At 55.0% G+C, this 23,274-nt stretch overlaps 2 protein-coding genes across 4 annotated transcripts; one reads left to right on the top strand and one right to left on the bottom strand.

Moving 5' to 3' along the window:
* The first annotated feature begins 968 nt into the window (after nucleotides 1–968).
* Nucleotides 969–5,744, top strand: LOC135406046 (hydrocephalus-inducing protein homolog). 3 transcript variants are annotated; one of them, XM_064640576.1, is made up of 7 exons: nucleotides 969–1,114; nucleotides 2,164–2,403; nucleotides 2,677–2,848; nucleotides 3,312–3,476; nucleotides 3,768–3,941; nucleotides 5,038–5,182; nucleotides 5,613–5,744. In XM_064640576.1, the coding sequence occupies exons 1-7, from the start codon at nucleotides 989–991 to the stop codon at nucleotides 5,656–5,658; spliced, it is 1,068 nt and encodes a 355-aa protein (XP_064496646.1). In that variant the 5' UTR covers nucleotides 969–988; the 3' UTR covers nucleotides 5,659–5,744. The 3 variants fall into 3 exon arrangements, with proteins under 3 accessions (XP_064496646.1, XP_064496647.1, XP_064496645.1); XM_064640577.1 differs by having other exon boundaries at nucleotides 3,309–3,476; nucleotides 5,038–5,158; XM_064640575.1 differs by having other exon boundaries at nucleotides 3,309–3,476.
* A 9,960-nt stretch (nucleotides 5,745–15,704) lies between these two features.
* Nucleotides 15,705–17,971, bottom strand: LOC135404874 (hydrocephalus-inducing protein homolog). Its single transcript, XM_064639604.1, has 5 exons — nucleotides 17,839–17,971; nucleotides 17,107–17,206; nucleotides 16,478–16,577; nucleotides 16,117–16,285; nucleotides 15,705–15,713 (listed from the first exon to the last, which is right to left on the bottom strand). Exons 1-5 carry the CDS (start codon nucleotides 17,851–17,853, stop codon nucleotides 15,705–15,707), a joined length of 393 nt encoding a protein of 130 aa, XP_064495674.1. The 5' UTR covers nucleotides 17,854–17,971.
* Between the last annotated feature and the right edge of the window lie 5,303 nt (nucleotides 17,972–23,274).

The following is a 23,274-nucleotide window of genomic DNA, read 5'->3' as shown; positions in this document are numbered from 1 at the left end:
GCAGCTGGTCGGTGCCCGTACTTAGCAGGCGTCCCCGCGGATCGGTGGTAGGATGAGGATCGCTCAACTCAGCAGCTCTGTCACCCCATTTTTATCAGTTCCACATTACACTATGTAGGGCCAGTACCCAGTATAAGGTGATGCCTGAATGGCAGCCAAACACCGCCTGATCATCACCTCATGGCAACAGTCTGCGCATGCCCTACTTGTAGGGCAAGGGGCCAGCGACCCCTGCCCACATAATCTTCCATCATCATCTTTCTCACCCCTATGTATGACCTCTGCCATTGTGTTTCAAGGGTAGATGTATCTATCTTGCAATACGTAGCAAAACCAAGGAAGAACTCAGCTCTGATAATAGGGGATATCAGGCTGACTTGCTAAAAAGCACAATGGACCTTACAATTAGCTTGTGCCATGAAGTTACATTGTACCATACTCTAGCTGGTTTCACATCCTAATATGATTCTGTTCTCACGTCTCTATGCTCCATTGATCATCTAATTCAAAAGTACCCCCCTTACAGCCCTGTGAATGGTTCCTCACTGTCAACAAACCTGCCAAGAAGGTAAAGCACAGGGAAATGTAGCACGGAATGTTGGGTTTTCTTTGCACCTCCTGCCTTTTCTGTGCCTGTGGCTGCCTGAGCACTTGGGCTACAGCGTGTTTGAGGAAGCTTTTGAGGGTCCAGATCAAGGCTGCTTTGCCTGGACCTGTTCCATTGGCTGATGCTTTGCTTCCCTGCCATCCTCAGCCATTCCTCCTCCTCCTCTGAGGACAGGACGGTGGCTCCCCATCTGCTTGCCCTGCCTGCAGGTTGTCCCTCCAGTTCTAGACCGTGGGGGCCACGCCGGGTTTGCTGTGGGTGCTCTCAGCACCAGGACAGGATCTCTGAGCACTCCAGGAACCGAGGCTCTGTCCTCTCAGACCGAGGAGACCTCACACGACTGGTTTCTGTGCTCAGGTAGACAAACGTTTGACACCGGCCATGCGTCAGAAGGAGCTCCAGGCTGCGAAGGATGATTCCCGTGTCTTTCAGTGGAAGGCCCGGGAGGGAACCCTCTATGGTAGAGAGTGGTGTGACCTGCAGATCCAGTTTTCCCCCCTGGAAGAGGTGAGATTGGCAGCTGTCGCCCCAGGAGCTCTGTCAGGGCAGGGTGGTAAGGAGAGCCCGACGCAGGGAGTGGCAGATGAGCTCTTCCTCCACAGGGAGCTTTCTGGAAGCCCTGCACTCACTGGGCCTCAGTTTCCCCTGCAGCACACCCTTCTGAGAGGCGCCTTGAAATCCCCACAGGGAGCATCAGGGCACTGTGCTGTGGCTGCCTCTCTGCCCATGGGGGAGATTTGCCTGACTCCCTTGTCCTCCCCCTTGCCTGGTTGTATTTGCAGCCTGCGACGCTGGGTGCAGAGCAGCTGGCACAGTCACAGGGCATCAACCTGGAAGGGCCAATGCTGGCTCATCCTGCTGCTGGCACCAACAGACAAAACAGCCACCAGACACCTTCCTGGGCACGGCAGGACAGTCACCTGTAGTGGTGTGCTGCCAGCAGTCCCTGGGGCTCTGGCCCAGCCTGCCTGCACATTGCCTTGCAGCTGGGGAGTCGACTTCAAGGATGGAGCATTCCCAAAAGCCCTTTGCATGTGGCCACTGGGACTTGGAAACTGACAGGGTGTAACAGGAGGGACACAAGCGCTTCCGTGCCCAAGAACAGTCCCAGGGATCTTTTCATTGCTCGACAGATGTAACCAACCATCTTGTGTCAGGCTTTGACCAGAGCCAAACACTGAGCAGAGAAGACAACCTTTATTTCTAGCCAGCGAGAGCTCATCTGCCTCTCTCATGGAGCTGGTGTTTGCCTGATGCAGCAGTACCAGGACTGAGGGCCCTTCTCGTGTGCTCCTCCATGACTAGGGGGGAACATCTGATAATCCATTTTACATCCACTTCATACCCAAATACCCAGTTACACTACACACCAGGATTTGTCCCAGTTACTCAGAGCCAAGGACACAGATGCTGTAGACCCTACCATAAGTAAAGATCTGGGTTTCCGTTCCCCCTGGAGGGACTGATAACACCCCTGACCCTTGAGCAAGGCTTGTATTTGGGGTCCTGTCACCTAGGACTTCATGGACAAGTTCTCGGCACTTTTCTCTTTTCAGAAGTCCTACAAAACCGAGCTGAAGATCAACATTCGTGGGAACAGCCAGCTCCTCGTGCTGCACATCTCAGGACAGGGTCTGGAGCCACGGCTGGAGTTCAGCCCCACGGAGATCAAGCTGGGAGCGGTGCTTCCGTGTGGCCCTGAGCTGGAGAGGACAGTGGTGGTGAAGAACCCCTGCGAGTTCCCCATTGAATTTTACTCCCTGGAGTTTGACGAGGAGTACCGTGAGGAGGAGAAGGTGAGAGGGAAGGTCTGGTCCCCATGTGTGTGCTCCCCAAGCTGTGCAGCACTCCAGCCTTCCCAGGCTTGTGCCAGGGAGATGGAGGCAATCTCCAGGGCAAAGCCTGGTGGCACTTTGAGGTGAGCCATCCCTGCTGGCAGTCTGTGGAGGGGCTTGGATAGCCTGTGTTGTTGGGAGGAAGGAAGGAGGGAGAAGATGGGCTGAGTCTGTTGGTATGATGGAGGTTGATAAAGGAATCTTGTGGATGGTTTCTCTTCCCCACACGCACAGATCCTGCAGACGCTGGAGGAGTTTGGAGACCGGGCAGCCGTGGTGATGCCTCCACGCGCTGTGGGTGAGAAGCTGCCCCCAGAGGTGCTGGAATATTATGAAAAATGGAAGAAGATGGAGGCTCTGGGTCAAGAGATGTCCAAGCGCAAGGAAGAATCAGGCGAGGACAATGGTAAGGCTTTGGCATTGGCTGTTCTGACTGGGGACATAGCAGAGAGCCCAGCCCACGCACCCTGAGCTCTCCATCACCTTGTTCTCCATGCAAAGCCCATGCTTTTAGCAGCCATCTGACCTCCTGCCTGGTGGAGGAATTCCTGGGTGAAGGGCTGTGGCATCCTCTGCCAACCTGGAGTGTAGCCAAAGCCAGCTCCTATCTGCCTGCCACAGACTGGGGAAGTAGTCAGGATATCCCCTTGCGTCCCTTAGCCACAAAGAGTAGCATCAGAAGAGCTCTTCAGCCAGTAGAACCAGGTCTAATATCACTAGCTCTTTTATATTTGCTCCTTCCCAGCAACAAAAGCACAAGCTCACGTTGCTTTCGGCCGTCTCCTTTCCTGGGATCTGAGGGGATAGGGAGGATGATCAGGATCCAAGGTAGGCAGGAGGCTGACTTTTCTGCTGGTTCTGCACAGCAGCACTTCAAGAGAGCATCAGGTTGTTGAAGGACATGGTGGACGAGTGTGACAGGCCCATCCGTCAGGCCATCAGGCGCTACCTCGACACCAATCCCGTTGTAGAAGAGCTCAAAGCCCAAATGCCCAGAGGGATTGCCATCATCGTCTATGGGACCCCCCAGACAGGTATGGGAGCCACAGCCCTGGGCTGCAAGGAGAGGGGGAAGCAGGAGAAATGCATCCTGGTGGACCGTGGTGCCTGAGACAAAGTCCTCAGCTGCATACGAGGTGGAGATGACCCACCTGGGGCTGGAGTTCAGTGCTCGTAACCGTGCTCAAGCTGCCTCCCTCGTGGTCTCCCCTAGAAGGGCACTTGCTTTCCCACCGTCCTTGAAACCCGTTTGTGAGTTTCCAGAGGCTGTCCCTGAAAATGCCTCACGTGCAGGTGTCACCAAGCAGTCTTCCTCTCTCTCTCAGGAAAGACAAGGGCGGCGGCCGCCCTGTCCAAGTATTACAGTGCCGCCTGCTTGTCCCTGGACGAGGTGGTGACAGAAGCCATGTCGGACGAGTGCAGCTCGGCGGGGCGCCGTGCCCGGGAGCTGTGCGTCGAGGCTGCCCGTCAGCAAAGAGCCATGAGGGAACAGATGCTGGGTAAGGAGAAACGCTGCACCCAGAGCATGCTTAGGAAACCACCACGACCGTCCACTTCTGCTTGCTCAGAGAAATGGTTTGGCAGCCCTCGGGTCTCTTAGGGAACATGGGTGCTGTGCATCTCTGGCTAGTTTGAAAACAGAAAGCTCGATTTGAAGGGCTCCGACAGGGGCACTTTTACTGCCATTCTTGGCACATATTCCTTTTTCTAGGGGTGGTGAAGCACACCTGTCTCTTTCTCTGAATTTTTTATATTTCCTCAAAGCTGAATCCAGCTTGCTGCTCATGGACAGCAGGCAGAACCATTGCCCACCTTCAGAAGGAAAAAGCCCTCTGAAGTGGCTCATTAAGCACAAGACAGCTATGAGTGTGGCTTTGCAAACGTGAGAGGAAGGGAAGAATAAGCTCCTAGAGGAGTTTCCAATGAGAAACATGCTGTAGATGAGCTCTTTTCTCCAGAGATTTTCCCATGCCCACTGTTGGGTCATGCAGCTTGTGCACGCTGTGCTGTTCTCCAGATCAGACTGGAGACTTTCAGGAAACTTTGCTGGCAGTTGGTGCCCTGAGCTCTGCAGGGTGAGGGCAGACCTGCTTAGTGTGGGGAGAAGTTTTGCATTGCTTTGCTTTGAACCTGGTTGGGTTCAGAGCTGGTGGAAGGAAGAAGGGTGTGGATCCCAGCTGGGGTTTTCCCACACGGAGGATTTAGCTCCAGCAGAGACGGGTGATGCAGCTGGGGCAGGACTGCATGTTACAGTCTCCATGTGAAAATGCAGGATGGGTGCAAGGTATGGAAACAATGGTCCTGGAGGGTAAATCTTTGGCTTGATCCGTAGGGGAACTACTGTGCTAGCAGTGTCACCTGCGTGCACGTTTGTTAGGAGGGGCCTAGAGCTGGCTTTAGAATCCAGTCTGGGCTGGTGTGCTGTGTCCTACTGATAAGCAGGGAAGGAGCTGCTTCTGGGAAGCAGTGCTACCAGTGCCCAGCAGGCTGGGGGACAAGTGCCATGTCCCTTCCAGGGGCAAGGCTGTGCCCATTGGGGTGGAAGGTGCCTGCTCGATCGTCACAGCCCTGCTGAGCCATCTGTCCCCTCTGCAGGTAAAAAGGGTGCTGAGGCCAAGAAAACCCAGCCCAGCCCTGGGGACAAAGCCAACCAGAAGACCCTCAGTGCTGGACACCAGAGCGCTTCAGCAAGGATAAGGCATCTGACAAACCCCAGGCAAGATTTTCAGTGCCCTCCAAGGTGAAACATGATCTGCGCTGGTTAATGCCTGGGACCTTCCTGTTGCTGTTGAGATGGGAAGGGGCTGCTTACAGTGGAGGCTCCCTGTCACCAAGGGCCTGGTGCAGGGTCTATAGTGCCAAGGACCAGCTGGGCATGGCTTGGGGTGGGAATGTGCTCTGGCAGAAAAGCACCATTGGTTCTTAATGGTTTGTGGGCAAAGTGCATTCCTGGCTAACTTGGCTGCAGGCGGCGAGCAAAGCTGTGGGAGGCTGTGCCGGGGGCTTGCAAGCTTGGGTCTCTGCTGGCCAAGGGACGGGCCCTCCAGGGCCTGCACTGCAGGGTTGCCCTTGTCTCCACTAGCGAGGAAGCCCAGATGCGAGCCCAGCACTGGGAACTGTCCAGGGCTTTCTGCAGGGGTTTATTTTCCTTGCCCTGCTCCACATTGCAGATGGCAGCCGTTTCCTGCGCCACCGCTCCTGCGCCACAGCGACTGACCATCCTCACCAGGACAGGGAGAAAGGAGAAAAAGAGGAAGTGTTGGAGCTGTGTGCTGCCCGAGGAATTGCTGGTGGAAATCATCTCTGAATGCACCGACTGCGGGAAGGGCTTCCAACAGAACTCCACCCTCGTCAGGCACCGGGGCATCCACACCAGGGAGAGGCCCTACACGTGTGGGGAGTGTGGGAAGAGCTTTGCCCAGAGTGGACACTTGTCCAAACACCAATGGACCCACCCGTAAGAGAGCCAGCGAGTGGGTTCAGCCCTGGATGTTTGTAGGCAACACCAGAGTGTTCCACACGCGTCAGCGAGGTCCACTGCCTCTGACTGCAACGTGGTGGATAGCTCAGCACCCACCAGACAGTCATCCTCCAACATGGAGAGGAAGATGAGTGAAGGGAATTGGAGCATTGCCAATGAGCTCCGCCTTGAAGGGACATTCTGTGATGCCATCATAAGCGTGGATGGGGTAGAATTCAAGGCTCACAAGCTCATCCTCTGTTGTTGCAGTACCTACTTCAGGTCCTCCAACATGGAGAGGGAGATGAGCGACACGTCTACGGAAATTCCAAGAGGGCCGGGCTGGGCGAGTGCAGGGGAAGGGAAGGGAGGGAAAGCGAAGGGAAGGGGCGTCCCGGGCAGGGAAGGGGCGTCCCGGACCCCCCTTTTCCGCCTTCCCCTCGCCGGGCCCTTCTGCCGCCACAGCCCCAGTGTCATGGTCATGGCCCCGGGCAGCCACTGCCTTGTCCTCCTCCTCCTGGGCATCCTGGGGTCCCCGGCGCTGGACAAACCCGGCCCCCTGGAAGACGTGGTGATAGACAGATACTATATCCCCAAAATCTGCCTGCAGGAGGCACAGATGGGGGATTTCATTCCCCAACAGTGCAGGATTGAGCCCATCAGGATGCGTGTTTTTGAGCTGTGGATTCTGCCTAAATCAGGCAGAGCTCCCACCTGCTCACTCACCAACACATCCACACTGGGGAACAGCCCTACCCATGTGTGGAATTTGAAAAGAGCTTCAGGGACAGCTCCAACCTCTGCAAATACCCGCACATCCACACTGGGGAACGGCCCAACATGTGTGAGGAATGTGGGAAAAGCTTCAGGCAGAGCTCCCACCTCCGAAGACACCAGCTCATCCACACTGGGGAACGGCTTTACCAGTGTGGAGAATGTGGGAAGAGGTTTCAGACCAGCTCCAGTCTCCTCCGGCATGAGAGGATTCACACGGATGAGAGGCCCTTCCGCTGCACCGACTGCGGGAAGGGCTTCCAACAGAACTCAGAACTCCACCCTCGTCAGGCACTGGGGCATCCACACCAGGGAGAGGCCCTACACATGTGGGGAGTGTGGGAAGAGCTTTACCCACAGCTTTAACTTGACAAGACACCAACGGACCCACCAGTAAGACAAGCCCTACCAGTTTTCTTAAAAAACCGTATTTCTTAAATTAAGAAATAAGAAAACAATTAAGAATTCTTGCTTTTGTACCAGCTTTAGTAGAATTGCTTCAACAACTTCTTTAGTGTAGAGCCCTGTCCTATCTTATCCTGTATTCCTGGTAGTTTTAGTGTATTTATTGTGCAGTAAATAATTCTTCTAAAAATCTGTGGTCTGATCATTTGTAACCCTAAACAATTCATTTCTATCAATAGATCTGATTTGCCATCATTAAAACCTGGGGGACAAAAGTGGTTCAGTCACACCTCTGTAATTCCTCTAAATATAAAATGTTGACAAGATTCAAGGCTGAGATTGGATCCAGCAGCCCCCAGCACCCCACAGGAAGTTGGGAGCTCAGGGGAATCACTGCCCTTCTCAAAATCTGGTGCCCCAAGACCCCCATGGGACTGTTGGACCCTCCAGACCACTCCCCCTTTTCCACCCTTCTCCTTGTTCCTCCCACTTTTCTGTGGTCCCCTCAATCCCCAGCCCAACCAGGATCACTTTTGGGGTCCCAACCCTCACTTTTTGCCCCCCTTCCCACCCCTTCCACATCATCCCCCCACTCCCCAGCCCCCTCATGCTCAGTTTGGGGGTCCCACCCTTCACTTTCCCCACTCTTCTGACCTCTCCCACCCATTTCTCATCACCCCCCAAACTTCAGTGCCCCTCCCTCTCCACTTTTGGGGGGTCCCACTCCCCTCCCACTCAGTTTGGGGTCCCACCATCCCTTTATCCCCTCTGACCCCGCTTTTCCCACCAACCGCCCCCTTCCCACCCCCCACTCACCCGAGAGCTCCTCGCCCGCAGCCGGGGGGGCTCCCAGCACCACCAGTGCCCAGAGAAGTCCCCCCAGAAAAGGGGTTGGGGGGGGTCCTGGGTGGGCTCTGAGTGTGTTTGGGGGTCCTTGAGGGGTTGTGGGGAGGTTTTGGGGAAGTTCCCAGCACGTTTTGGGGTGAGCTGGGTGCTTTATTGAGGGGCAGGTGCCCTCCCAAAGCCCCCCCAGAACGGGTTGACACAGGGGGGACACAGGGGGGTCCCCATTCCCAATCCATCCCGGGGTCGATTCTGCCCCCCTCAAACTCGGCTCCACCTCACAGAGACCCTCCAAGCCCCTCCCCCACTGCCCCCAATAACCAGGACTGGGGAGAACTGGGAAGCTTTACTGGGATCACTGGGAGCAGCCGGGTGGAGGCAGAGTGACAGCAGGGGAGGGGGGGACACACGACCCCCCCCAAAAATCCTCATGGGGATGGGGGGGTCCAGGCTGGGCCCGAGGCTCTGGGGAGGGGCTGCGGCCGCCGGCGACTCAGGAGCTCTGTGGGGAGAGAAAAGGGGGTGACACCGGGGTGGGGGGACAGGGGGGACACCGGGATACACCGAGACCCAGACTGGATCCAGCGGGATCATATGTACTGGGATCATACTGGGATCAGACTGGGATCATACTGGGATCAGACTAGGATCATACTGGCAGCAAGTGGTTCTACGCTTGGGGCAACTGGGAGCTACTAAGATCCCACTGGGAGCAATTGGGAGCAACTGGGACCATGCTGGGCACAACTGGGATCCTATTGGGAGCAAGTGGGCCCACAGTGAAGGCGGCTGGGGTCATACTGGGACTGACTGGGATCGTTCTGAGGGCAGCTGGGACCATGATGGAGCAACTGGGGTATACTGGGAATAAGCAGGATCACGCTGGAGGTGACTGAATAATTGGTGTTTGAAAACATATATATGTTTATTTTAGAACAGTTTTGTTTCAAAGGTAAACAGGTATGTTGCCATTTTGGGTGTTATCATCTCTACCTCTCATCTACAGCAATATGGCATAAAGAGAACCTTTAGGGAAAATGCGTAAGGGAAAGGCAGGATAAGGGTAAGGGAGAGTAAGAGAAAGCAAAGCTGAGAGTGGAAAGCTGTCTGTAGTCACTGCCCACGGGGTCCAGAGATGGAACTTGGCAGTTGCAGCTCCAATGGCTGTCAGTTGAAGTGGTGGCCTTGATCCATTGGGGGTGGGGGAGGGAAGCCCCCACACTCCAAGAAGTTATGAGTTATTATATCCATGGACGGTGTCCCAGGCCGTGCCACAAACCCCCAACATCTCCTGGGCCTGCGCAGAGTTCCCGTGAGGGGCCTGGGAAAAGGGTTTTTCCTGCCTTTCAAGATTGGTTGAGGGGAGGATGGGCTTTGATGGGCCATCAGAGGTCTAATGCAAAAGTCCTGCAGCTCCTCTTTGAGTGACACTTCTTCCTCACATCCAGTTTGAACCTTCCAAGCTGCACTTTACAAGTTTCTTTTCATTCCAGCACCCAGAAAAGCTCCATCCTGTCACATCTCCTCTAGACCCTCTCCAGTTCTTCCTCATTCCTCTAGAATAGGGAACCTCACAGACAGACAGACCAGTCCAGATGTGCTGAGTCCAAGGGGGTGACAACTCCCTTGTCTGGGTGCCCACACTCCCCCCAAGGCAGCCCCATGTGCAGTTGGCCTGAAATCAAGGGGCCGTTCTGATTATTTGTAATGTCACGGAATCAAGTGGCCCTGTGACACTGCAGGGCCTCATGGAACCAAGGGAATGCAGGGACACTGTGGAATCTCATGGAACCAAGGGGCCAGAGTGACACTGAAGAGTCTCAGGGCACCCCCTGTGCCTCCCCAGAACTCCATGGAATCAAGCAGAGCCGCTGCCTCCCCCCCGCCGCCGCAGGGACCGGTGTCGCCGGCTCTGCCCCGCTTGGACACCTCTGGAGTCAGCGTGTTCTTGGGCAGCACCACTGATCTCGGACCAGAGATTTGCCCAGATTTGGCTTTGCCCCCTCTTTCCTTGGTTTGTTTTTTGTTCTTTGTTCATTCAGGGGGAAAAGGGGGAAGGCAGGCACGTGTTGATCCCTGTTTTGATCTGTTTACAAAAGGGAGTTGGGGCAGGGGGGCAGAGAGGAAGCAATTTCTCTCTCTGCTGTTCTTTGAACTGTTCTGTTGCTATTGCTGGTTTTGCTGCTCTATTTCTCATCAGTAAACTGCCACGGCCCGCGGGGGAAAGGAAAATGGGACCGGGCACTGCAAATCAGGGTCTTGACACAGCTGAGGTCTCGTGAAGCAATGCCAACTTTATTAGGACAAGCAGGGACTTACAGAGGGTTGGAACAGGGGCTGGACTCAGGATAGGGGAGGAGTAAAGGATTGACAACTCAGGGGCTCTTGGGATAGGGCAACAGGGTAGAGATGGGCGGAGTCTGGGTGTCACCAGGAGAATGGGCCAATAGGAGCTACCTCTGCACTGCACCAAACAGCAGCCAATAGCAGGCAGAGGAGCGGGAAAACAGGGCAGAACAACAGGGTTTGGCGGGAAAACTGTGAGGGAAGAAGGAGACAATATGGAGGATATGATTTTTAAAACAACAAGCTGGGGTACATAAAGCACTAGAACAGTACAACAATAAACTGGGGAAAACTGGGGAAAAACTGTCAGTCCAATGGTAGTCACATCTGGTAAATAAACGTCTTTTCCAGTGTATTAGTGTCCATTCCGGTGCAGATTAGTCATCTCAGGGGTTATAGATCTGTCTCCAAGCCTGGTATTTCTGCCAGTCGTTTTCTTCTTCCCCAACAGTAAACTGTTATTTTTTTCACTTATACCTCTTTGTATTTTGTCTCCTTGTACTGGTGGGGAATAAAAGGGGAGTGAGTTAATTTGATTGGAGTTCCCACCTCAATAAATGTCTTTAAACCAGGACAGGTTGCTCAAGGGCTCTCTGAAATTTGGCGTCATTCACAAAGGACTTGAAAACACATTTTGTCCCATTGTACAGAGAGATAATAAAGATGTTCTCTAGTGGTGTTCAAGAGATGGTCACTGAGGGATTTCACCAGGAAGTTGCTGCCAAGAGGACTTTGTACCATGGATTTTATTTGACACTCTTCATTCAGCCAACTTCCCACCCACCACATCTTCCACTTCTTCAGTCCAGCTCTCGCCAGTCTGGCCATAAGGAGACCACAGGAAACCATGTCAAGGGCCTTGATAAAGTCTGGGCACAAAACATCCCCTTCTATTCCCTCCCACAGGGAATCCCTGCCTTGTCCTTCCCATGCCTGGCAATGGCTGCAGGAGGACTTGCCCTATCCCCTTCCCTGCTGAGCCTGAGCAGTGTGGAACTCTGCCAACCCTCCTTGCTGCCCTGTTTGCAGACTGCTTCCATGTCTGCCTTTGCCAAGGCCCCAGGAAGCTCTGGGATGGCTCTGGCCTTTCCAAGGGTTTGGGAGAGGTCTCCCAGTGACACTGCCCAGCCTTCTCAACAGCCCTGACACCAAAACCTTTTCCATATCCCACAATTCCAGAGGAGTGCCCAGGACACAACACAGGTTGTCCTGCTGGTTCTGGAAAATGAGAATTGATTTCTTCCTCGAGCCCAACCCCTCCAACTGGATTTGAGTGCAGCTGAAAGGTTCCCTCAGCATTTTGCCCGGTGCCTCCCTGCCCTGAAGGTTTGTGGCCATCAGGCTGGAGCTGAGGGGGTTGGGCAGGTGCCTGAGGAGGGGGTAGAACAAGGGCTGTGTCCCACTGTGCCAGGAGGGCTGTGCTGGGCAAGGATGAGGAGGCTGCAGAAAACAGTGGCACTGGGGAGGGGAGAGGAGCAGGTGGAGAGACCTTGTGCCTGCCCACGCTGGGCAGGAGCTGCCCCAGGATGGCAGCTCTGAAGCACTCCCAGGCTGTCCCTGTGAACAGGAGGGGAAGACTGGATCTGAAAATGGAACCTGGAAAGCAGAGAGCAGCAGTGTCATGGTGACACTGCAGGAGAGTTGCAGCCCTGGAGCAAGGTCCCAGAAGAAGTGACCCAGTCCATGCAGTGGCCTCAGAAGATCCCACAGCATCCTGGAGATGCTGGAAGGGAGCCCAGCTCTGCTTCACAAGTTCCCAGGGCCTGTCCCTGCCTGTGCTCCAAGGGCTTCAGCCCCCAGGACTGTGCTCAGAGAGCACTCAGGCCTTACAGCGAGAAAGGGGCTCAGGAGGACAGTGTGGGAGTGGCAAGAGAGCAGCTCTGCAAAGACCAAGCACTGCTGCCCCTTGGCAGTGCTGCTGGGCTGGGATTATTGTCCCCGTCCAGTTTGCAAATACACCCTGTCCTGCAGTGTGCTGTCCTTTGGGAACAGCTAAGAAGAAGGGTCTTGGATAAAGAAGGCACTGCAGGGTCCTTTATTTTGTTTAAATACTCTGTGAGCACAATTCACCATTTATACATCTCTGGGTCCAATTCAATGGGTAGACACTAAATTAGAAGGCAGATGCAAAATAATATTTCATTGCACAGAAAATTATTGTGAGAACAATCTGATGACCTTCACGAAAAACCTGAGCAGGAAGGCTGGGACATGAAGGAGTCCCACTCTGAATGCTATGCACCAGAAAACAGGTACTTTATTGCTCCTGAAAAGCATCCAGTCATCTTTTTTCTCAGGGTGTTCTTGAGCTCTTTGTTCCTCAGACTGTAGATGAAGGGGTTCAGTGCTGGAGGCACCACCAAGTACAGAACTGATAGTGCCAGATCCAGGGGTGGGGAGGAGATGGAGGGGGGCTTCAGGTAGGCAAATGGGCCAGTGCTGACAAAGAGGGAGACCATGGCCAGGTGAGGGAGGCAGGTGGAAAAGGCTTTGTGCCGTCCCTGCTGAGAGGGGATCCTCAGCACAGCCCTGAAGATCTGCACATAAGAGAAAATAATGAAAACAAACCCACCAAAACAAAAACAAGCACTAACCCCAATAAGGCCCAGTTCCCTGATGTAGGAGTGTGAGCAGGAGAGTTTGAGGAACTGTGAGATTTCACAGAAGAACTGGCCCAGGGCATTGCCCTGGCCCAGGGGCAGGGAAAATGTATTGGCTGTGTGCAGCAGAGAATAGAGAAAGCCAGTGGCCCAGGCAGCTGCTGCCATGTGGGCACAAGCTCTGCTGCCCAGGAGGGTCCCGTAGTGCAGGGGTTTGCAGATGGGAACATAGCGGTCGTAGCACATGATGGTGAGGAGGGAAAACTCTGCTGACATGAAAAAGGCAAAGAGAAACAGCTGTGCAGCACATCCTGCATAGGATGCAGGTGCCCTCTCAAAGCCCCTCCAGAGCGGGTTGACACAGGGGGAACACAGGGGGGTCCCCATTCCCAATCCATCCTGGGCCTGTTCTGCCCCCCTCAAACTCGGCTCCACCTCACAGAGACCCTCCCAGCCCCTCCCCCACTGCCCCCAATAACCAGGACTGGGGAGAACTGGAAGCTTTACTGGGATCACTGGGAGCAGCCGGGCGGAGGCAGAGTGACAGCAGGGGAGGGGGGACACACGACCCCCCAAAATCCTCGCAGGGACGGGGTGGGTCCAGGCTGGGCCCGAAGCTCTGGGGAGGGGCTGCGGCCGCCACCGGCTCAGGAGCTCTGTGGGGAGAGAAAAGGGGGTGACACCGGGGTGGGGGGACAGGGGGGACACCGGGATACACCGAGACCCAGACTGGATCCAGCGGGATCATATGTACTGGGATCATACTGGGATCAGACTAGGATCATACTGGCAGCAAGTGGTTCTACGCTTGGGGCAACTGGGAGCTACTGAGATCCCACTGGGAGCCATTGGGAGCAACTGGGACCATGCTGGGCACAACTGGGATCCTATTGGGAGCAACTGGGCCCACAGTGAAGGCGGCTGGGGTCATACTGGGAGTGACTGGGAGCGTTCTGAGGGCAGCTGGGACCATGTTGGCGCAACTGGGGTATACTGGGAATAAGCAGGATCATGCTGGAGGTGACTGGGATCATACTGGGAGTGACTAGGACCCCACTGGGGGTGACTGGGAGTGGCTGTGAGCAACTGGGATCATGCTGGAAGCTACTGGGAGCAACTGGGAGTGTGTGGAACGACACTGGGGGCAAGGGGGATATACTGGGAGAGACTGGCCGTGACAGGGATCCTACTGGGAGGGACTGGAACTACAGTGGGGTGACTGGGAGCAAGTGGGACCTTGCTGGGGGCAAATGGCTTTATCCTGGGAATGCCAGGGAACGTCTAGGTTCATCCTGGGTGTGACTGACACCACACAGGGTGTCCCTGGGATCATACTGGAGTCATACTGGGAGAGACTGGGAGGGACTGGAACTACAATGGGGTGGCTGGGAGTAACTGGGACCATGCCGGGGGTAACTTGGATCCTACTAGGAGAGATTGGGATCATACTGGGACTGACTGGGAGAATGCTGGAGGCAACTGGGATATCCAGGGAGTGGCTGGGAGTGACTGAGATCATTCTGGGAGTGACTGGAACCATAGCAGGGGTGAAGGGGAGCAACTGGAACCACGCTGGGGGCAACTGGGATCAGAGTGGGAGCAGTTGGGCCCCTACTGGGGTTCTACTGGGGTCTTACTGGGAGTGACTGCAATAATACTGGGAGTGTGTGAGAGGGACTGCAGCCATACTGGGGATGAGTGGGATCAAACTGGCTTTCTAGTGGAAGTGTCTGGAAGTCACTGGGATCATACTGGGGGTGACTGGACTCATACTGGGATCATACTGGGAGCAACTGGGACCATGCGGAGGGCAAATGGCATCCTCCAGGGAGTGACTGGGAGTGACTGGGGCCAGACTGGACTCAGACGGGGAGTCCCTGAGAGTGAAAGGAGCCATCCTGGGGGTGGCTGGGAGCAACTGGGACCACCTTGGGGGCAACTGGGATCCTATTGGGAATGACTGGGATCATAGTGGGAGTGACCAGCACCATACTGGAATCATAGCGGGAGTGACTGTAAGTGACCAGGATCAAACTGGGACTGACTGGAACTATGCAGGGGGGAACTGGGAGCCAGTGGGACCATGCTGGAAGGTAACTGGGAACATCCTTGGAGCAACTGGGATCATGCTGGAAGCAACTGGGAGTAACTGGGAGTGACAGGGTGCATACTGGGGCAACTGGCATAAACTGGGAGTGACCGGGATCATCCTGATGGAAACTGGAACCATCCTGGGGCAAGTGGAAGTAACTGGGTGCAGTGGGTTTCTGTGGCTGGGTTTTGGTAGTGTGGGGGCTACAGGGGTGGCTTCTGTTAGAAGCTGCCAGAAGCTTCCCCTGTCCCGTGGAGCCAATGCCAGTGGCTCCAGGATGGAATTCCTGCCGCTGGCCAAGGCTGAGCCAGTCAGGAGTGACAGCAACGCCTCTGGGATAACATATTTATGAAAAAGAAGGAATTCCAGCCAGGGAAGAGCGGAGTGAGAACATGGGAATAACAACGTAGACCCCAAGGTCAGCGCAGAAGGAGGGGCAGGAGGTGCTCCAGGCACTGGAGCTGCGGCCCTGCAGCCCCTGGGGCAGAGCAGGGTGGGGCAGCTGTGCCCCTGCAGCCCCTGGGGGAGCATCAGGGTGCAGAGACCCCCCTGCAGCCCCTGGGGGAGCATCGGGGTGCAGAGACCCCCCTGCAGCCCATGGAGGCTCCCACGCTGGAGCAGGTGGATGCAGGAAGGGGGCTGTGACCCCGTGGCAGGCCCAGGATGGAGCAGGGTCCTGGCAGGGACCTGCAGCCCGTGGAGAGAGAAGCCCAGGCTGGAGCAGGTTTTTCCCAGGTAGGACTCATGGCCCCTGTGGGGGACCCACGCTGGTACAGCTCATCCGTGAGGGACTGACCCCATGGAGGAGTGACCCACGGGACAGCAGGTTGGGAAGAGCTGCTGCCCGAGGGATGGACTCACGCCGGAGAGGTCCATCAAGGACTGTCGCCCATGGGAGGGACCCCACGGGAGCAGGGGAAGGACTCCAACTCCTCTCCTTGAGCAGTGGCAGAAACAACAACTGACCGTGACCCCCATTCCCATCCCCTCCCATCTCCCTGCTGGGGGGGAGGCGGGAGAACATGGAAGGAAAGTGGGGGAAGGTGTTTTTAAGACTGTTTTATTTCTCACTCTTTGGCTCTTATCCTGTTAGTAATAAATATAAGTACTCCCAAGACACACTGTGCTAACACAGCCGGGCCCAGGCAGCTCACCTGGCAGAGCAGGAGGGGTTTGCTCTCGAGAAACACTTCAGTCGTGGGGTGGAAGAGGACCTCAACTTTCACAGGTGGCTGGGAGGCTTTCAGCACAGCCCCCTGCGGCCGGACAGTGAAGGGAGATTCCAAGTTGCCCCTCTTGGCACTTCCAGTGGTCAGCTTGAAACTGTGGAGAAAGGGAAAGAATGAAGACCTCTGCAGTTGAAAGCACAGGTGCCACCAGCACAGCCAGCACTTTGCACAGGACCAGAAAAAAAAGAAAAGGGAGCAGCACGGGAACAGGTTCTAGCCATGGACAGAGGGAGAACGCAGGCCTGGGAGCCTGAGGAAAAGCTCAGCACCAGGCAGCTGGACTCACCTGTACTCAATGTCATATAAGCCTTTGTTCTGCAGACTCAGGACTTGCTGCTTATTATCCAGGACATTAATGGTTCCAAATTCCAAGCTGCCATCTGGACCTGCAGAAAACCCGCAGAGCGAGGTAAGAAATGGTGAATATTTGTGAGCTGCTGCAGAGCACACCAGCTCACAAGCTACACAGTTGGAGTTCTTGGATGGCACAAAACCCTCTTCAGCAAGTGCCCCTTCTCAGAAGTGTTCTCTAGCTACTTGGCTGCCCTTTCTCTTCTCACTCCAGTATCTGCAGGGGAGAAGCCAAGGAGCTTGGTTTCCATTTCCTTGCTTCCAAGCACAAATCCAGCTACTTTATGTGCTGTGCTGAGCCAACTGCCTGTTCAGATGACTGTTGTTTCAAAGCACCAAATGCAATCTGCACATGAAGCTGCACATTTCCAAGTTCAGACGGGAGAGACTCAAGGCTGTTGGTGCCCTGACAGTGCTTTACTTCACGCAGCTTGCAAGGTCTGTGCTTTATGGATCTGTGCCACCCTTGCCTGCTATGCCATCTCCTCCCAAGGGCTTTGGTTGCCCACCTGCCAAGGTAGTAAAATGCATCTGGACTGTGTTGTCTGGGAGGCATCCACTGACCTTCAGGCATGTTGATGCTCAGATTAACATCGTAGACCTCCACAGAGACTTTGATGGTTTCAGCCTGAACAATGCGCAGGATGTTTTCTGTATCTGAAACCTGAGGCAGCAAGAAACAAACACTGCTTAGACCATTCTTTTGGAAGACAGCCTCTAAGTCCTTGTCTCTGCCAGCTGCTTCCCCCACGGCCTCCCTGGCTTGACAAGTGTTTGGGGACTCCCAAGTTTTCTTAACCTGTTCATCTCACAGGCTGCCCCGGCAGGATTCCGCTGCATTAGGAAACCTTATCAGCCCAATTCTGCACTCCCACAGCAGGGAATGGTGCTGCTAAAGCACCCTTGAGAGGGCCAGGGCTGTAAACACAACCACAAGAAATGCGAGGTGTCCCAGAGCAGGTGGCATTGACAATTAGCGCCCTCCTCGTCAATCACCTCGCATGTTTGCTGAAATGTTGCCTCTAAACCACAGGGAACAAAATCCCAGAAAGGGTGCAGAGCGAATGCTGGTCTGTACAACCAAACAACAGCCTTTAAGCCTGCACAGCAGCAAGGTGGCTGTGGTACAGGCTCCGGATGCAGAGCCTGGGCACCCGGCCAACCCAGCACAGAGGCAGAAGCTGGGGCCACAGCACCCCCGTGTCTGTCAGGTGCAGCTCTCCCTGACTCTGTCCCTAAGAGCACACGGCTGCTTGCTCTGCCCTGCTCTGCCAGGAAGGCCCAAGTCCCTCTCACCTCTAGTCGGATCATCTTATTTGTGATGCCAATCTTCTCGGCCTTGAAATCCAGCTTCACCTCAAAGTCTGTGCGGGGCCCAACGATGCCCCTGCCTTGCGATGCAGAGAACTCATCTCCAAGGTCGTCCAGCCCACTGCCATGGGCAGTGGGCTGTCGTTTCTCAGGACCAGGGTCTGGGTGTCAGTCCTGCAGAGACAGGAAGACACTCAGTGTCAGTGCTGGGTGGTCACACCAGCCTGGCCACTGAATGCGGCTCAAAGCAGCTCCATCTGAGCCTCTGGAACCAGAGTCAAACCTCTTCTCTTTGTCACGAGCCTTGGAGTGCCCTCAGCCGTGGGATGACTGACCTGTGCAGAAGTATCTTGTTGAAATGCAGCTCCTGGGGACTGACCCCCAGCTTCATGTGACCCCCTTGGCAGCACAGTCAGAAGACCACTGGCTCCAGGTTGTCCTTGATCCAGCAGACGGGACTGTCTTCCAGGAGGCCAGCAGAAGTCGGGTACACCCAAACACTCAGCTTCTGAACCCGTCCCCACAAACAGAAATACAAAGAGCCCTCTGTGAGCAGGAGGAACGGCACTTCTGCGGTGCCTGCCCTACCTGCTCACCTCCTACCTTCTTCTCTTTGGGCTGCAGCCTCATGCTGGGAGGGTCCAAAAGGAACGTCTCTCCTTTGCCGTCGTTCTCAAAGGAGAAATGCACCTCTGCCTCCATGGGGGAGTCGTTGAGGATGGTTAACTTTTCGCTGTTGCCGGGGCAGTTCTGTGCCTTGTACCTGTCCAGAGAAGGGGAAAAGGCTGCAGAGGAGACTGTTGCCCTCACCACACACCGAGGAAAGCACCGTGTGCTGGCAGCAGGAGGTGGCACTGGAAGACCATGGTCTAACAAGCAGGGGAAGAAAAAGGATCCCTGTCAGGGGCACGAGGCACGGTCTGTGTGCTCATCCTTGCCTGGCTTTGATGCTGCCCCTATACCTGGTGCCTGCACCCCAGAAGCGTGACGATGCACAGGCCATTTCAAGAGTGTTTCACACCATATAAATTCAAAAGTGCCTGGAAAAACAACAATACACCAGGCACAAGGGTTCTTTCCCCTTCTTTCTTGGGGTGCCTTCCCTGCAGAGGATAGAGAAAGGCTTTGGAAAAGATGTTTGCAAAAGAATTTTGCTTATCTCTTTTAGAAAAGTCGTCAGACTACCATGGGTTAGCTCAGAAGTCTGAGGGAAAGAAATCAAAAGCATCAGTTCCTAAGAGGAATGTGAAGGATAACAAATGACCCTTCCCTGAGGTGTGCAACTGAATTTGGAGTGAAATGGCTAAAGAGGCAAACAGAAATCCCAGACCATCCATCAGCCTGGCCTTCCAGAGCTCCCATGGAGACAAGACCTTAACTTCAAATATTATTAAAAAAAAAAAAAGAAGAGTGACATTAAAAACAGAAATATGCCAACAGCTACAATGACAACATTTTTAGGTAGACTTTTTCCAGCACTGCGGATGCACTGGAATCTCAGGAAAACGTAATTCCTGCTGTAGGTTCCCCTCTGACTCACACATATTGGCAGGTCAAATCACAAAATCTCACTACTATTAGAGATTAATGAAAGGTTTACAAAAACCATCTGGAGAATACTTGCTTGTTTAGTCTACCTGTAGAGCTCAAAGCACTTGAAAAAGCACCATAAAGTTCATTTCCTAAGGGGTGGAGCTGAGATGTGGAGGGGACACAGGTTGCCCCAAGTCACCTTCGGGCTGGCAGCAGCAGCTCTGGTGGCTCTGGACACCAGGGCACCCACCAGGCTGGCAAAGCAGCTCCTCCAAGGCTCAGTTGCCTGTTATTTGCTCACACTCACACATCTGTGCTCCCTCAAGCCCATGTGTCTGCCAGGTCTCTGCCCGGGACTGCCCTGCATTGTGCCACTGGGACAGTGTGTCTGCAAGTGTGTCCAGGAGAGCACAAGGCCCTGGAGATCCCCTCCCGACATCTCAGTCTGTACAGGCAGCACACAGGGATGCTCACTTGGGAGCAGGGAGCACATACCACTCTCCTGACTTGCCACAAAGCAGCGGTCCAAAGTGGAACTGCTTCATGCTCATGACATATTCCTTGGAGATGACGTCCTCCTTCTCCTTGCTCTTCCTCCAGCGAGGAAACACCAGCCTGGGCAGAGAAAAAATGGGGAATGAGGAGCTCTGAGATGCTGCAAGCAGGAAATCTAGTCAGAAAGCCATCACCCTTCTCGGTGGGTGAGGTACCAGTTCAGCCTCCCAGCTCCCAGCAGAGGAAGGGATGCTGGGTGACTCAGGCAGCACCATCTGCCCCAGCCAGAAGGTCACAAGGGGCAGCCCTGGCTCTGAGGTCGGGGGTGCAGTGTGGGATGCTCCTGTGGCCCAGCCTTACCGTGGGTTCTGGCTGATGCTGGGGTACAGGGCAGTGGCACTGCAGGGCAACTGGTACAGGCGCTTTGAGCCCAGGATCTCAAAGTTCATCAGCTGGTCAAACTGCCCTGGCACTGTGGGGCTGAAGCGGATCTTCAGTTCCACCTCGCCGTGGGCAGGAACGATCCACCGGAACCTTCTCAGCCTGGCAGTTAAAAGGGAAGCTTCAGACATTGCTAAGGGGCAAACGAGACAAGGAGGAGGGCTGTGCACTCGCCATCCCATGGACGCACTGGCAGAGGGTCGCTGCGGAGCTGAGGACGATGGACCTTGTTTGGCAAGATGAGCGTGAAGCACAGGGATCACCTCCTCCCCTGCAGCTCACCTGGCAGGTCTCTCGAGGGTTGAGTCACTCTGCAGTTGGCTTTTCATTGGCTCAGGTGAACTTCGGGGTGTTTTTGGGGAGTGATCCTGGAGACTTTTCGGGCTCTGGGGGGAGTTTGGCTTTTCCTTGCTAGACTTGTGTCTGGCTTTCCCCTTCTTCAAGTGGGCCTTTAACTCTGCCTCTGAGGCCTTGGCATAAGGGGAGAGAGAAAAGGGAGAGAGAGGTGAGAACTGCCCTGAGACACGCCCCTCCTGGAAAGCAGAATGGGGGATTTGTTAGCCAACAGGAGAGAGAATAAATAATCACCACTGCCCATGGACTTGGTCTTCCTTATTGGCCTTTGTCTTGCCTCGGACACCCCTCCTTACCCAGGACCCTCTCCCCACCAAGGACCCTTGGGTTGATGGGTTTAAGCCATTTTTTTCCTGTTGTCTTACAGAACTGCTCTGTGCCTCCAGCAGAGCCGTCTCTTTTCTCTCATCCCTGGTGGAAAGGATGCCTGCAGACATGGGGCCCCATCACGTCTTCACTGCCCCTCCACGGTGACCCTTTTCCATCCAACCTGTCCCCTGCCCTGGCACCCTCACTTAAGGCACAAAAGGAGTACCCACCACATCATCTTCTGCAGCAGCATCCTCAGGTTCAACAAGGATGAAGTGTCTGAGGTCTTCTGTTGCTGTGGGGACTCTGTCCTCCTCTGGGTAGGGGACCACGGAGAAAAGAGAGCCAGGGGGAATGGGAGGTCCCAGTCCCAGAGAGTGCAGGATCTAAAACCAAAGAGAAAAGCCTGTTTATACTCCTGTCACCTTCATCCTCACACTCCTTCCGTAAAGGCCCTGAGCTTTTGGCAGTGGAGTTTTTGATTTATACAGAGTACAAGTGCTTTTTTATGTCCCATGGGTCAGCAGGCTCCAGAGCAGAGGCAGGACCTACAGTGGGACCAAGAGAGAAACCTCTCCCAAGTGACTCAGCTGAAGAGAACAATGCCTGGGAGCTGCCCTGCCCTGGGACCATTTTTAATGATTTCCAGACTGAGAAACTCTCTGAACAGATGGCATGCTTGGACACAGAGCACTCCCACTTTCCACACATCTGAGGGAGGCTGAGGACCTCCCCATCCACAGAGATACTGCGGAGCTATTGTGGAACATCATCAGTGGCCTCAACAAGGATCTGTGTTCTTATCACCTGGGGGACACACTGTTCCAGGGTCCCAGACCACGGCAAGTTCAGCATCTGAGCCTTGCAGGCTTTTACCTGCTTTGGTGGTGGCAGCTTCTTGCTCTTCAGGATCCTCCTAAACACCTTTTCACGACGCGTGACGTGGAAGTCCAAGCAGGGCACTCCGGCATCCTGGCTTCTGACTGAGCCTTCTGCAACTTCCCCTTCCTGCTGAAGACTCTTGTGGCTGCCATGTTTTTCCAGAGGCTTCTTCTCTGTCTTCTCCGGAGACTTACTGTTCTTCTTCTTGTCTTTGTGTTTAGGGGAAGACTGGGACTTGTCTGGCACTTGGTTCATGATACCCTGAACCCTGTCCCAGGATGACAGAATATGTCTGATCCTGTTCTGCCCATGGATCCAGCTTGGCCAGGTCCCTCTGCAGAGCCCTCCTGCCTTCCAGCACATCAACACACCCCCAGCTTGGTGTCAGCTGCACATTTGCTGATGAAATGCCTGCTTCTGCAGCAGCTGCAGATGCTCAAGGGGCAGCAGGACCAAGTCAGGGGCCTGGGGGGCCTGGGGGGCTTTGGGGTGCGGGAGGGTCCTGGGGGAGCTGGGGAGGGGCTTTGGGGATTGGGGGTTTAGACCTGGACAGACCAGTACAGACCAGGACAGACCAGTAGCTTCTCACTGCTCCCCAGATCTCTCCTGGAGCTGGGCCACGTTGTCGTGGGACACCTGAGCCCCCCCAGTGCCCTCCCAGTTACAGCCCAGTGCCCCCAGTACAGCCCACTGTGTTCCTGTCCCAGGGTGCTGGGTGACCCCTCTTGGGGGGGTTGGAAGGGATTTGAGGGGGGAGCTGGGGGAGATTTGGGGGGATCTGAGGGTGTTGGATGGGAATTTGTGGGTTTTGGGGGGCTTTGGGTGCATTTGGGGGAGTTAAAAGGTCTTGAGGGCATTGGGGGGTGAAATGGATCTGTAGGGGGAGAGGATTAAATGGAAAAGGGGGGTTGGGGGACATTTGAGGGGGTTAAATGGGCCTGGGGGGGGAGAGGATGGGCAGCACCACCAGTAGGTGAGTCCTGAGACCCCCCTGGTGTCCCCAAGACCCTCTTTGTGTCCCCAGTTCCCTCCTTAACACCCCAAAGACCCCCCCGGTGTCTCCATTTTCCCCAGGGCCTCCCCATGGCCCCAATTCCCCCCTTGACACCCCCAATTCCACTGTCCCCAAACTCCTCCCCACTGTCCCCAAACTCCATCCCTGATGTCCCCAACCCTCCATCTCACCCCAGGAGCCCCCCCTGGACCCTCTGAGCACAAAAACGTCCCCTCTCCCCCCCACACTCACAGAAAGGCCAAGGGCGTCTGGGGACACCTTGGGGAGAGTTGGGGGGCTTTGCAGGGCACTGGGGGATTACTCGGGGATACTGGGACACACTGGGGGGAACCAGGGGGCACTGGGAGGGACTGGGGGGTTACTGGGGCATTACCAGGACACACGGGGGGACA

This window comes from Pseudopipra pipra, chromosome W (assembly GCF_036250125.1).
Source record: "Pseudopipra pipra isolate bDixPip1 chromosome W, bDixPip1.hap1, whole genome shotgun sequence".
Taxonomy (NCBI): Eukaryota; Metazoa; Chordata; class Aves; order Passeriformes; family Pipridae; genus Pseudopipra; species Pseudopipra pipra.
This window is presented reverse-complemented; position numbering and strand designations above follow the sequence as displayed.